The sequence below is a fragment of the Populus alba genome, chromosome 8 (assembly GCF_005239225.2).
Source record: "Populus alba chromosome 8, ASM523922v2, whole genome shotgun sequence".
Taxonomy (NCBI): Eukaryota; Viridiplantae; Streptophyta; class Magnoliopsida; order Malpighiales; family Salicaceae; genus Populus; species Populus alba.
In genome coordinates, this window is record NC_133291.1 from 6,704,410 (window position 1) to 6,716,106 (window position 11,697).

Here is an 11,697-nt window from a genome sequence, read left to right on the forward strand (position 1 = left end):
AGAGGAACATGATTCCCAGGCCCTACCACTCGGGGTTATTCATGCATCCATCTTTTGGGACAACAAAAAAGGAATGGCTTCTAAGAGCGCCAGGAGGGACGCCGGAGATGCTGCCAGGTTTACCACTTTCGATTGTTTTTTCCGAGGCTGGAGGATGCGATGATGATGCTGAAGCTAACCGATGAAGTTAGTAATTAGCACTGTATCACGTTGTTTCACATTTAATCCTCCATTTAAGTATTTGATAGAATCGAGGATTGGAAATGCTACCACATCATTCCATGGCTCATGTTAAATACATCTCTTTCACATGTTCCAAGTAAATTAAATCTTAAGAAGTCACTCACATCCGAACCCAGATATTCAGATCAGGAAAAACAAAGAGAGAAACTTGTTTTTCATTACCTGCTTAAATCCAAACCTAATACAAATACATGGCCCACCCCCGACAATGGTTCGAGGCAAGAAATCGTGCACTTGGATTTTCCAGATCCTCCTGGCCCATTACAAGATAGAGTATGTAAGGTGGACCAACTCTACTGGTCCTGCAGCCCATTATGGCAAAGCACGATTTACTTTGATTTGATACATTCAATCAGCGGCCACCACATTGATCAGGAAAATCTCCCACCCCCACAATCCGGTGAAACAAACAAATAAACTCCCGAGTGCAGTATCCGACCATATCAAATAAGCAACGAGATTTAATAAAATTTATAAATAGAAAATTTGAATCAACACAACGAGTGCAGTATCCGACCATATCAAATAAGATTTCAAATGGTACGGACCGTAAGATACCACTTCGTTCTACCAGTTCAGAATCTTATTGACACTTTATATACGAGGTTTTATGTCCGCGAGCAACAGGAGCTATAAAATATTGTATTAGAAACATGATTATCGTAAGAAAGCTTCAATTTTTGTTCGTTCGTTAGATAATCATTTGTTTTGACATAAATAAAGCTAGAAAAAATGGATTCCTCGCTTTTATTTCCGAAAAGAAAACAAGCAGACAGACATATGACCGGTTCTGGAAGATCTATCTTTCAATGAGGAGAAAGCCTTGTCAGAACTTGAAAATAGCAGCACCACTTGAAGGCTTTGAAGCAAAAACGTAGAGGCCAAGATCATTCTTGCGGATTACTCCCTTGTCGATTCTTGATTGATAGAACTTTTCCTGATGACAATACAGGGAACAGCTTGCTGTAGTCCTACAATTAAAGAAATGGAATTTTCCGCTTAAAAGAATGTCAAAATACCTTCAAATTGAGGATGAACTGAGGGACAGTAGCCTCTTTCACCAAAGCAACCGCACAGCCACCCCATCCAGCTCCTGTAAGTCTAGCCCCCAAAGCATCATTATCCCGGCAAATCTTTACAAGTTCTTCCAACTCGGGGCAGCTAGATACATGAAACAAAAGAAGCAAGTACAATAAGCACAACAAACAAGGCAATGCGCCATGCCAGGTTTATGATAGCTCAGTCCATCAGAGTCATTGTACAGACAGGTTCTTGAAAATATACTTCAAGCATTTGTACCTGCATTCATATAGAACGCTGCAGCTGTAGTGACTCTCGTTCATGAGCTCACCGAGCTTCTTTAGCTTGTCCTCGTCACTGCAAAACAAGGCATTGGGAATTAATACTTTGAAGTTTGGATGTAGTTGCTTCCCAAACAGCTTCTCTGACTGTATTTTTTCGCAGAAGAGACTATAATACAATTGCAAAACTGCTTTCCCCAAACCCCAACACGGGAAAGGTTCAAAAGCATGTTTAATGAAAATGAAGATGATCTGAGCACGTGAATGCATGAAGTAAAACACACAAGTTGTAGTGGACAGACCCGCGGGTGAAGAGATGTGCTGTCAAAAATATTTCAAAGAGACAGTGAGAGGGAGAAAATAAACAAATAAAGGTAAGTTCAATATATTCACTCCTAACGTTTAACTTGACTGATTAGCCCTCAGACATCTCAGGATATTTAAGAGCGTAATAAAAACTCCCAGAAAAACTGAATTATTGTCTGAAAAGGTACAGAATTTAATTTTCTTCACATATTCAAAAAATAGCATGCCTCAATTATGTGAGAGCATATGTTCATTTAATAAAACATCAGATATGATTTCACATAAAATTTCTTGAGGAATACATAAGCATTCTCTTCCAAGCATATGCAATAAACTCAGTGAGCACCTTAAATCTGATGACACAGCATCCTTGAAAGCATGGACTCGCTTTGCTTCAGAATAAACATGAGCAGCCCTCTGGGAAAACAACGCAAATTATGACTTACTAAACAATTGGAATAAAAAAAAGACACTAAGCAGTGGGCTTCAAAAAAATAACAACCGGTGATGTAGGGTTGTTGGAATGAAGGGTACAAAAAAGTAGTTGTTTGAACATTATCAGACTTAATGGATGAAGTCTAAATATTAGCTATCAAAAGATGATATAAAGATAATACATTGCAACATGGAACTGTACATCAAGACGCCATGCATAAAATTATAGCCCATTTTCTAGAAAAAAAATTAGAAATTTCAACAATAAAAGACATGACCAAGAAGTATCCATTAATATTGCATCATAAACTCAGATACACCTACGGACTGTGAGCAATAAATGAGTGCAGAAACCATGGCAGCGAGTAGAGAATAGTACATGATGTAACTTGAAATGCTCGGCTGCTTTTAGAACATCCAAAGAAGATGGGGAATTTTCGAAGATTGATTGAAGACTTTCCCCGGTAATTGCCTCAATTTCTTCAGTCGTATATGGTTCATCTTTCAAAAGTTCCTGTAGCAAAGATAATATTGATAATTGGTACACTAGTTACAAAACAATTATAAGGAACTTACAATGTAAAGCTAAAATATATGTTCGCCAAAACAGAATCATGATCATAACAAATCATATAACTCGTTTAAGTAAAATAAATTGGTGCAGTGACAGTAGATCAATTAGCAATAGATACCTTAACAGCAATGACAGGATCAGAAGAGCCACGACTATTAGCGAATGATACACACAATCCCTCAACATCGGAAAGAGTTTTGACGTTTGATATTGCATCTTGTTGTTTCATTCCCAACTTTATGCCAAGTATGATCTGAAAAAGGTATTCCAAAATCAGCAATATGAGCATGACAATGCCTCCAATAGAAGAGAAATTGAGAAGATACGCATTTGTAACTTGTAACGCAGTCCCAATTAAGGCACCAAGCAGCAGGTGGAGAGCAGAAGATTGTTTCCCTTCTCCACAGCTCTATTCATTTTTTAAAACAGTACTGACACTTCAGCATAGATTCTGATACTAAAACTGCAAGTTCACACTTCCAAGTTAGCTTGAAGGTATGCTACAGCTTTTAAGATCAGATGCAAATACCAATGAATGGCGCAATTCAAAATGGATACTCCCACTGGACAGTAAAAATGGTCCACTTTTTTAGTTTTTCTTGTCCCAAAAAGTTGGTCCATAACAAAAAGTCGATGAATAATTGCATCTTAAAGGTACATCGTATCCCTTAACATGTCAAATATTACAATGCATCAAAGGGTATGCATCTATTAAAGTTAGGGGCAAATTTGACACTCTAGAACACTTGACTGCATTTTAATTGATTTCCTACGACAATGTGCAAAACTCAAAATGCAGTACAAGAATACAAGAGTTGGAACATATTTAGGAATATGAAAGCAGAACCAGTCTGTGAAAATAGCGCTTACAGAAGCGAGTCGACATTCAACTACTCTGTTGTTGTAATTTGTAGCAGCAGTGACTGCCTTCTGAGATTCAGCCAAAGAATGAGCAATCACAAAAGTTCCACCAGCAGGAAGTTGCACGTCAGTTGCCCGAATGGGGTTGAAATCAATAAGCTCTGCAAATCCAGTTTTGGCCATGACAGAGATTGCCTGCCAAGTAAAACATGATCTATTATGTTCGGTGTCCCTGAAAGTCAGTTCCCCAGCTCTGTTTGGATCCTCCTCACTCTCAATTTATTTTTACGTTCAGTTCTAAAGCAATAACAGATTCAATTTTCTGACATCATAATGTGTTTCTATCCCAAACAGAGAAGCAGAATAGCAAACAAAACATTGGAAGACCTTGTACACTGGATTTGTCCATGAGTAAAAGCAACAGTTGTCTCAGAATCGGGAGGATGCATTTCAAACATTCTAAATTTTTTCAACAATTTAAACAAGCTCATGAGTATGAAGTATAACCTGGTCCATTCCTCCAGATTGTGTTCCAATGTGCCTTTCACACTCACATGTTAGCTGGGCAATTTCTTTCTGTTAAAGAGGGTAACATCGATAGAATTCAGATAGAAAAAAGAAAGAAACAGGATATAACGATATATAAACATGGACAAATCCATTTTGTTAGTTTTCCATCAAGTAGATCATTTAGTTAACAAGCAGATATAGAGTAGCGTCAGATAAGTAGCGAGTGAAATTCATGCTCTCGTGAACCAGAGGCACACCAATCCTCAAGATAAAGCAGCATTTACAATCCATACGCACATTAAGGTCAGAATTGTTGGAATAATTTGATTTTACCTGGTACAAACTAATTAACAAGAAAAATAACATGGAAATTTCTTCCGAAACCTGTATGATAAGCAATTGTGCTCTCATGAACCAAAGGCCTAGTCATCGTCACCACAAAGAACAACAAAATATATAGTCCATATGCACATTAAGGCCAGAATTGTTGGTCTCATTTGATTTACCAGGCATGAACTGGGAAAAAAATAATACATGTAAATTCATAACAGACACGCATGCACAGCTGAAAAAGATACTGATATCCCATGACAAAAAAGAGAAAAGAAATCCCAAAGATGTCAAGGAAACATATAAACAGTGAATGAAAAGAAGCACATTGTAACCAGAGTGCTATGAGCATGTTGGCAGATAGCAACCAGTGTATGTTCGTTCTAATGTACAGATCAGAAATACAAGCATGTTATTTTCTCTCAATAATATTATTTTACTGATGTAGTAGGATAGAAACGTATCAATCTCTTCCAAGAAAAAAGTGTAAATAACACCAGCGAAATCTAAAAAATTAACAAATTCAAAACTTCGACAGTATAGCAAGGCTTTCTGGATGCCTAGTACTGGAGGAGTGCTTTCTACTTCTAGTTGTAAGATTAAATCACGCCCTTAAAACAACTTAGAGGTGGTTGAGGTATCATATTCTTCATAAATTTGGTGAAAGAACTGTTTTACCTTTGGAAAGTTCACATCAAAAGCAGCCATAATAGCAATGGTAGCAGAGCAAACAAACGCAGCAGAGCTGGACAAACCAGAACCTGTATTAAAAAACTCCAGCTTAGTCTTCTCTTATAATGAGCAGGCGACGTCACATCATTAGCAACAGCTAACTAAAATCAACTTCTAATTCATTCACCTGTTGGAACAGTTCCATCAACAATAACATCAAGTCCAACCGCGTCACCCATATCCACTCCTTTTGATTTCACAAATTCATAAAAACCCTTATACCTGGAAACCCACAAAAAGATTGAAAAAAAGGGGGGGAAAACCACAAGAAGCTTCAGAACTAATCAAATAAAATAGCTGTTCTATATCATACCCACAAATGAAATAATGACCCCATTTATGATTCTTCAAGTCAATTGCCTGCAAATTATTACAGAATATAACAATCAATCCAACGGGAAAACAATGAATACATTACTATTGAAGAAGTTTTAGGTTGGTTCAGACCTGATTAGGGTCAACAGGATAAGTACACTCTGTATATTTGTCATTAACATTTGCGATTCGAAGAACTTTTTGTGCATGATTTTTACGGATTGCTATAATAGTATCTTGCCTTATTGCCATTGGCAACACCGAGTAGCCTTCATAATCAATATGCTCTCCAATCAAATTCACTCTCCCTGCAAAAACACGAAATTAAAAAAAAAAAAATATATATATATATATATATATATATATAATTTGCGTATTATTTTTAACAGAACCAACTAATCTTCTTAAATTGATCAAATAAACCTAACTGGAATAACTTTCAGAAATTTAACTTTCTTTCCTGTCCATTCGTTTTCCAGCGAACCAAACAGATAAAAAAAATATATTTTTTACATCGCGTGGAAGTGTGTGATATTCTGAACTGAAGAAACCGGTTCAATTAAATCAGATACGTGTATATATATCTGTTAATCTTATCGAGTATTACTAACATCGTCTTTATTTGTTTTCGTCAAAGTTTTGACTTTTCCTTCATTTTCTCGGGAACCAAACAGAAGGTTGATGGGAGAGAGAGAGGGAGGGAGGGAGTTTTTTCTTAACCTGGAGAACGAGCAAAGACATCAGGAGGGTGACCAAAAACTTGAAGAAACTTGGAGTTCAAGTGATCAAAACGGAGTTCAGCTTCTTCAAGCTGAGATCCGTCTCCGTAAACAGCCTCTAGAGATGAGAAACATGGGATTGGCGTCTCCTCATGCTTCACCATTTCACTGATGATTTGATTTGACTTGATTTGATTATCAGGTGTAGCTTTTCTATATAGCGATGGTGTTTTCTCCATGCTAAAAAAAGGGGAGTCTAAATTTTAATTAAAAAGGAGATGATAATAACAATAACAATAGAAAGGGAAGATGATTCTTCGTTTTCTAATTACTTAGCTTCTTCTTATCTACTACTGCCAGTTGAATTACTTAATTAATAAAATCACCCTTAACATCATCGCCTTCCTTATGGATAGGATTATCTTGACTATTATTATCACGAGATCTTTTACCACATTAAGACCGAGATTATTGCTAAAATATACCTATAGTTTAGCAGGATCGCATTTTATCTCATAGACTGTGCATTTTTAAGATTTATGCTTGAGTGTTAATTCAATTTAATTTTTATTAAATATTTACTTTTAAAATAATAATAACAATAACAAAGAAGTGTGCTTCATTGTTCTATTAATTTTATTGCAAACTTAAAAAAAAAAAAAACAATATGAAATTAACATGAAAATTAAAAATATATAAAAATAAAATTTAATTTTAATTAGTAAATGATAAACAATGTCACGTAATACCTCTCCGAGTGAACTTTATGTTGAGGTTTGTTTTTTAAAGTATTTTTTATTTAAAAATATATTAAAATAATATTTTTTTTATTTTTAAAATTTATTTTTAATTAATATCAATATATTAAAACGATATAAAAATATAATAAAATAAAATAAATAAAAATTTAATTTTTTAAAAAAATATTTAGTCATACAAAAAAAAATATACAGGCACTAAATCATTTCTAAATCCCGCCAACAAACTTTAAAAGTTATTTACTTTTGATTTCTACATGATTAAGAGTGTTTGCTGTTTTACTTTGAATTAATTTTTTATATTATATACTACCTTATCATAAACTCAAATACTGATTAATTTACTAAATAAAGCTAATCATGAGTGCTCCTTGACACAGATTACGAAGGCAGAAAGTGACAGATTCCAACACCATCACGAGATACAGGTCCACATAACCACACGATCCGTTTGTCATTTTCTCTTCTTCTGGGGAGAGCTTTCCCAGGGAATGATAACACGAGTCATTAAACTTGATGATGCACATCTGTCTGCTAGTTGCTGGCTTTTCATCAGATTCTCCCCTTTACTACGTGGAATAAAAATCATGCAGCCACCACTTCTATGCTGCCAGCACAGCACCTTTTTTTTTTATTCGAGTAACCCTATTTTTGAAAGGCGATTAAAACCTTAACTATTCCAGATTCTTAGAAAAAATTCAAGTTCTGATTCGATCTCAAGACGTATTATATAAATTTCAAGTTTTTGTCATCACATCACGCCCCTTGAAAACCTGCCAGCACAGCACGATGGGAAGGAAAACACCCCTTATTATTCTCATATAAATCCGAGGAATCAAGATCCTCTGCTAGTAAAATGTCCTTCTAAATATAAACAATTATTGCAGAGTGCTCATCATCCTCGTATTATTCACTGGTAGGGGATGACTTTGATCGTGCACATATATGGAAATATGATAAAAGGGAAAAGGAAGAAGGGTGTAAGTAAAAATGCTCAGCAACTTGTGTTTGAAAATAGCAGTTGAGTATACCAAATAAAAATGGATACCCTTTTTTATTAAAAGCCAAACTGGAAAAGATAGCGAATCTGTAAACAAAGTTGACTGCGACATTAACTGCGGCAAGAAAGGACAAACTTTCTAATTTTGCCTGAGCACCGGAATCCTCGTACTGTTAGTTTCTTCGACACCAGTAATTTTTGAAGTTTCTTGAGAACTAGTTGTAGCATCAACAGCAGATGAACTAGAACTATCTGCATTCAATATCCGATCCTCCACCACACTGTCTTCCACTCTCTTTGATGTTTCCCCTGTAAGTATTCGTAGATTACAACACTGCGAGGAAATTTATGATGTTGAAAGAGTAATATTATAATTAGTAGTATTTTATTAATTATTTTTTTTTGCCCCATAAAATTTAATGAAATAAACAAAATTATGGTGATTATAGAGTAACAAGTGATATTTTATTAATTATATAAAAAAACTCATTATCCATTAAAAATAATAAAAATATTTTCATCTGATATTTTTTTTTTTTAGTTATACCTTTTTTTTTTTTAATAGAAACATATATTTTCCTATCATTGATACTTCAATTTTGTGGATAAATTTAGAAGCACTTCATGTATCCATATCCACTTGAACATCATTAAAGCCAACCTATATAAGAAAAGTTGGTTTCCACTCCCTTTCCAAATACAGTATCAATGTTCAATCTTCAGGCCCACTTTAATTACTTGCGCATTTATGATTCTAATTTCTAGATGAAATGACAAAAGAGCACGGGTAGTTGGGGTTGTTTTAATGAAATGAAAAAACAAATACATGGACAAAAGAATCTGAGATTTTCAATGGCAAATGAAAAGAAAGAAATATTAAGAAAAGGGATATTGAAAACACGATGGGTTTTGAACTGTGACGCGAAAATTAAGTATTTTACAAGAAGAAAAGGCATTTGAAGAACAAAAGGATGCGATTTTTGTGCGAAATTTAAGGTGGGGTACCGGGTAGTTTGATATTCATGATCTCACAAACCTAAAACAAACTGCTAAGCGTGATTCTATCCGTCCTTATCACGCCAGGATTATACCTATCTGTTTAATACATCATCTCTATAAATACCATACACTCTGCCCAGTCTTTTAACCTTCTTATCCAACAATATATCAATTACCGTAAGGGAGAGAGTTTAGATCTTGCTTAGAAAGAATGGAGGTTGATCTGTCACCAAAATTGTGCAAGAAGGTGTATGGAGGAGATGGTGGGTCTTATTATGCGTGGAGCCCAGCTGAGCTTGCCATGCTAAAAGAAGGGAACATAGGTGCAGCCAAGCTGGCCCTTGAAAAGAATGGTTTTGCTCTTCCTCGTTACTCTGATTCTGCCAAGGTTGCCTATGTTCTTCAAGGTATTAATTAATTACTCTCTTCATTTTTTTAAAAGATCGATTGAAATTGGTTTTGGTTTTCTGTCTCCAAGGATGCCTATTTAATCCACAAATCAATACGTAGTGAGCATATAATGGATGAGGATTTTTAAAAAAAGAAGTTATAGTGAAATATGGTTTATATTAGTACTGGTTTTGGTGCAAGATTTCTGCAAAGTTTTGGAAGATCTATTGATTTTTATAAACGCTGAAAAGAAGACAACTTTTTTCTTATTTAAAGGATATTGGGGTAATGATTCAATAAAAGTAATAAAAGAGAAGAATTTTACTGCGTGGTATGACCCTGTTTTCGCTTTGCATTTTGTAGGGAATGGGGTAGCTGGTATTGTTCTTCCTGAGAAAGAAGAGAGGGTTGTTGCCCTTAAGAAGGGTGATGCTATTGCTCTTCCTTTCGGTGTCGTTTCATGGTGGTATAACAAAGAGGACACTGAACTTGTAGTTCTCTTCCTGGGTGACACCTCTAAAGCCCACAAAACTGGTGAATTCACCGATTTCTTTTTGACTGGCTCCAATGGCATTTTCACTGGCTTCTCTTCTGAGTTCGTGAGCCGAGCATGGGGTGTGGATGATAAGGCCGTGAAGACCCTAGTTGGAAACCAGACAGCCAAAGGCATTGTCAAGCTTGATGGATCCTTTAAGATGCCTGAACCCAAAAAGGAAAGCCGTGAGGGCTTTGTATACAACTGCGAGGAAGCTCCACTAGATGTTGATATTAAGGATGGTGGAAAGGTTGTTCTTTTGAACACCAAGAACCTTCCTTTGGTTGCTGAGGTTGGGCTCGGTGCTGATCTTGTTAGACTGGATAGTAAAGCCATGTGCTCTCCTGGTTTTTCTTGTGACTCTGCTTTACAAGTGACATACATTGTCAGTGGTAGTGGCCGTGTTCAAGTTGTTGGGGTCGATGGCCGCAGGGTCTTGGAAACAACCGTCAAGGCAGGTCATTTGTTCATTGTTCCTAGGTTCTTTGTTGTTTCAAAGATTTGTGATCCAGATGGGATGTCATGGTTCTCCATCATCACCACTCCCAAGTAAGTTTTACTCAGTACTCTTCAATTCCATGCACTGTCACCTAAAGCTAATTGCATATTTGCCTACTGATAGATGAATACTGTATTTTAACACTGACATAACTGAGTAAAAAAGAAGAAGAAAGAGCATAATTGTGTTTCTATGATAATTGCAGTCCTATATTCACTCATTTGGCTGGAAGGACTTCCGTGTGGAAGGCTCTATCTCCTCAAGTGCTAGAGGCATCTCTCAAAGTATCTCCTGATGTTGAGCAGCTTTTCCGCTCCATGAGAATGAACGAGGAAATTTTCTTCCCACCTCCAAAATGAGGAGGATGCATAGCTTCAGTCTCTCACAAATTGTCGTGGCAATAAGAGTTTTGAAGAGTCCTTATGAATAATATAATCCCTTTCATTATCTCCTCCGTCGGTGGATATTGGCAATTGTTGTCTTTAATTTTAATCATCTCCACCGTTACGCATTTTTAAATGCAAGACATTGACATAAACGGCTGTTAGACTTCTCTCGTGTTCTTATCATTTTGTGCTCTGGGTTTTTTTTTTTTTTTTTTTCAACGATTATACTTCTTGCTAGCCCATATATAACCCCTAAAAACAAAAGTTCTGTAGCGAGTTATGAATCTAACAACCAAAACATGCGTGGTGTTTTATCAGCCTCTTTTTTTTTTTTTGTTCTCACGTTGCCTTTCAGACAAAAATGAAAATTTCCAAGCCTGGCATCAGTAGGATGAGGTGTAGCTAGCCATCGCTGCATCAGGCTCTGCGACTTCATTTTTACAACCGAAAGGACTACAATGTAACTAACTCATGAAGCAGGAGTCATACCTTAGGTTATGTTTTCTCTTCTTGGCATGTTACTTCAGTTTCAGTACCCGAATTAAGAAAAATCTAAGGCTTCTTCTTTTCTTTTCTGGCGTGTTCGTCCATCAAAATTGTATGAGATGGAGGAAGAATTTTGTTAAAGAATCACACAATAAAAATATATACAATAGCTATGATCTTATATATTAGATCGAATTTATGTCATCTGAATCATAATATAAAATGAAAGGCATTAATTTATAGCGTGAATTTAATTTCTAAAATTAAAATAATAAAACAAATACTAAATTAGCCACTATGTATATCTTATTTTATCTT

General features: G+C 35.7%; 2 protein-coding genes across 2 annotated transcripts; one reads left to right on the forward strand and one right to left on the reverse strand.

Annotated features, from left to right (window-relative positions):
- Window positions 1–703: 703 nt before the first annotated feature.
- Window positions 704–6,735, reverse strand: LOC118062441 (galactokinase). Its single transcript, XM_035076188.2, has 13 exons — window positions 6,328–6,735; window positions 5,740–5,915; window positions 5,606–5,652; window positions 5,420–5,514; window positions 5,239–5,321; window positions 4,228–4,296; window positions 3,730–3,915; window positions 2,978–3,112; window positions 2,665–2,799; window positions 2,197–2,267; window positions 1,543–1,620; window positions 1,263–1,404; window positions 704–1,180 (listed from the first exon to the last, which is right to left on the reverse strand). Exons 1-13 carry the CDS (start codon window positions 6,563–6,565, stop codon window positions 1,070–1,072), a joined length of 1,566 nt encoding a protein of 521 aa, XP_034932079.1. The 5' UTR covers window positions 6,566–6,735; the 3' UTR covers window positions 704–1,069.
- A 2,213-nt stretch (window positions 6,736–8,948) lies between these two features.
- On the forward strand, window positions 8,949–11,076 carry LOC118062442 (glutelin type-A 1). The gene is made up of 3 exons (XM_035076190.2): window positions 8,949–9,490; window positions 9,837–10,557; window positions 10,713–11,076. The coding sequence occupies exons 1-3, from the start codon at window positions 9,295–9,297 to the stop codon at window positions 10,864–10,866; spliced, it is 1,071 nt and encodes a 356-aa protein (XP_034932081.1). The 5' UTR covers window positions 8,949–9,294; the 3' UTR covers window positions 10,867–11,076.
- Window positions 11,077–11,697: the final 621 nt, after the last annotated feature.

What these genes read in the sequence shown, in the direction of transcription:
- LOC118062442 (XM_035076190.2), top strand. Translation starts at nt 9,295, where the DNA reads ATGGAGGTTGATCTGTCACCAAAATTGTGCAAGAAGGTGTATGGAGGA. An exon ending in GGTTGCCTATGTTCTTCAAG is followed by an intron (nt 9,491 to 9,836) that starts GTATTAATTAAT and finishes TGCATTTTGTAG; the next exon opens with GGAATGGGGTAGCTGGTATT. An exon ending in TCCATCATCACCACTCCCAA is followed by an intron (nt 10,558 to 10,712) that starts GTAAGTTTTACT and finishes TGATAATTGCAG; the next exon opens with TCCTATATTCACTCATTTGG.
- LOC118062441 (XM_035076188.2), bottom strand. Translation starts at nt 6,565, where the DNA reads ATGGAGAAAACACCATCGCTATATAGAAAAGCTACACCTGATAATCAA. An exon ending in TTGAATGTCGACTCGCTTCT is followed by an intron (nt 3,113 to 3,729) that starts GTAAGCGCTATT and finishes TACCTTTTTCAG; the next exon opens with ATCATACTTGGCATAAAGTT. An exon ending in AGCATTTCAAGTTACATCAT is followed by an intron (nt 2,268 to 2,664) that starts GTACTATTCTCT and finishes TTGTTTTCCCAG; the next exon opens with AGGGCTGCTCATGTTTATTC.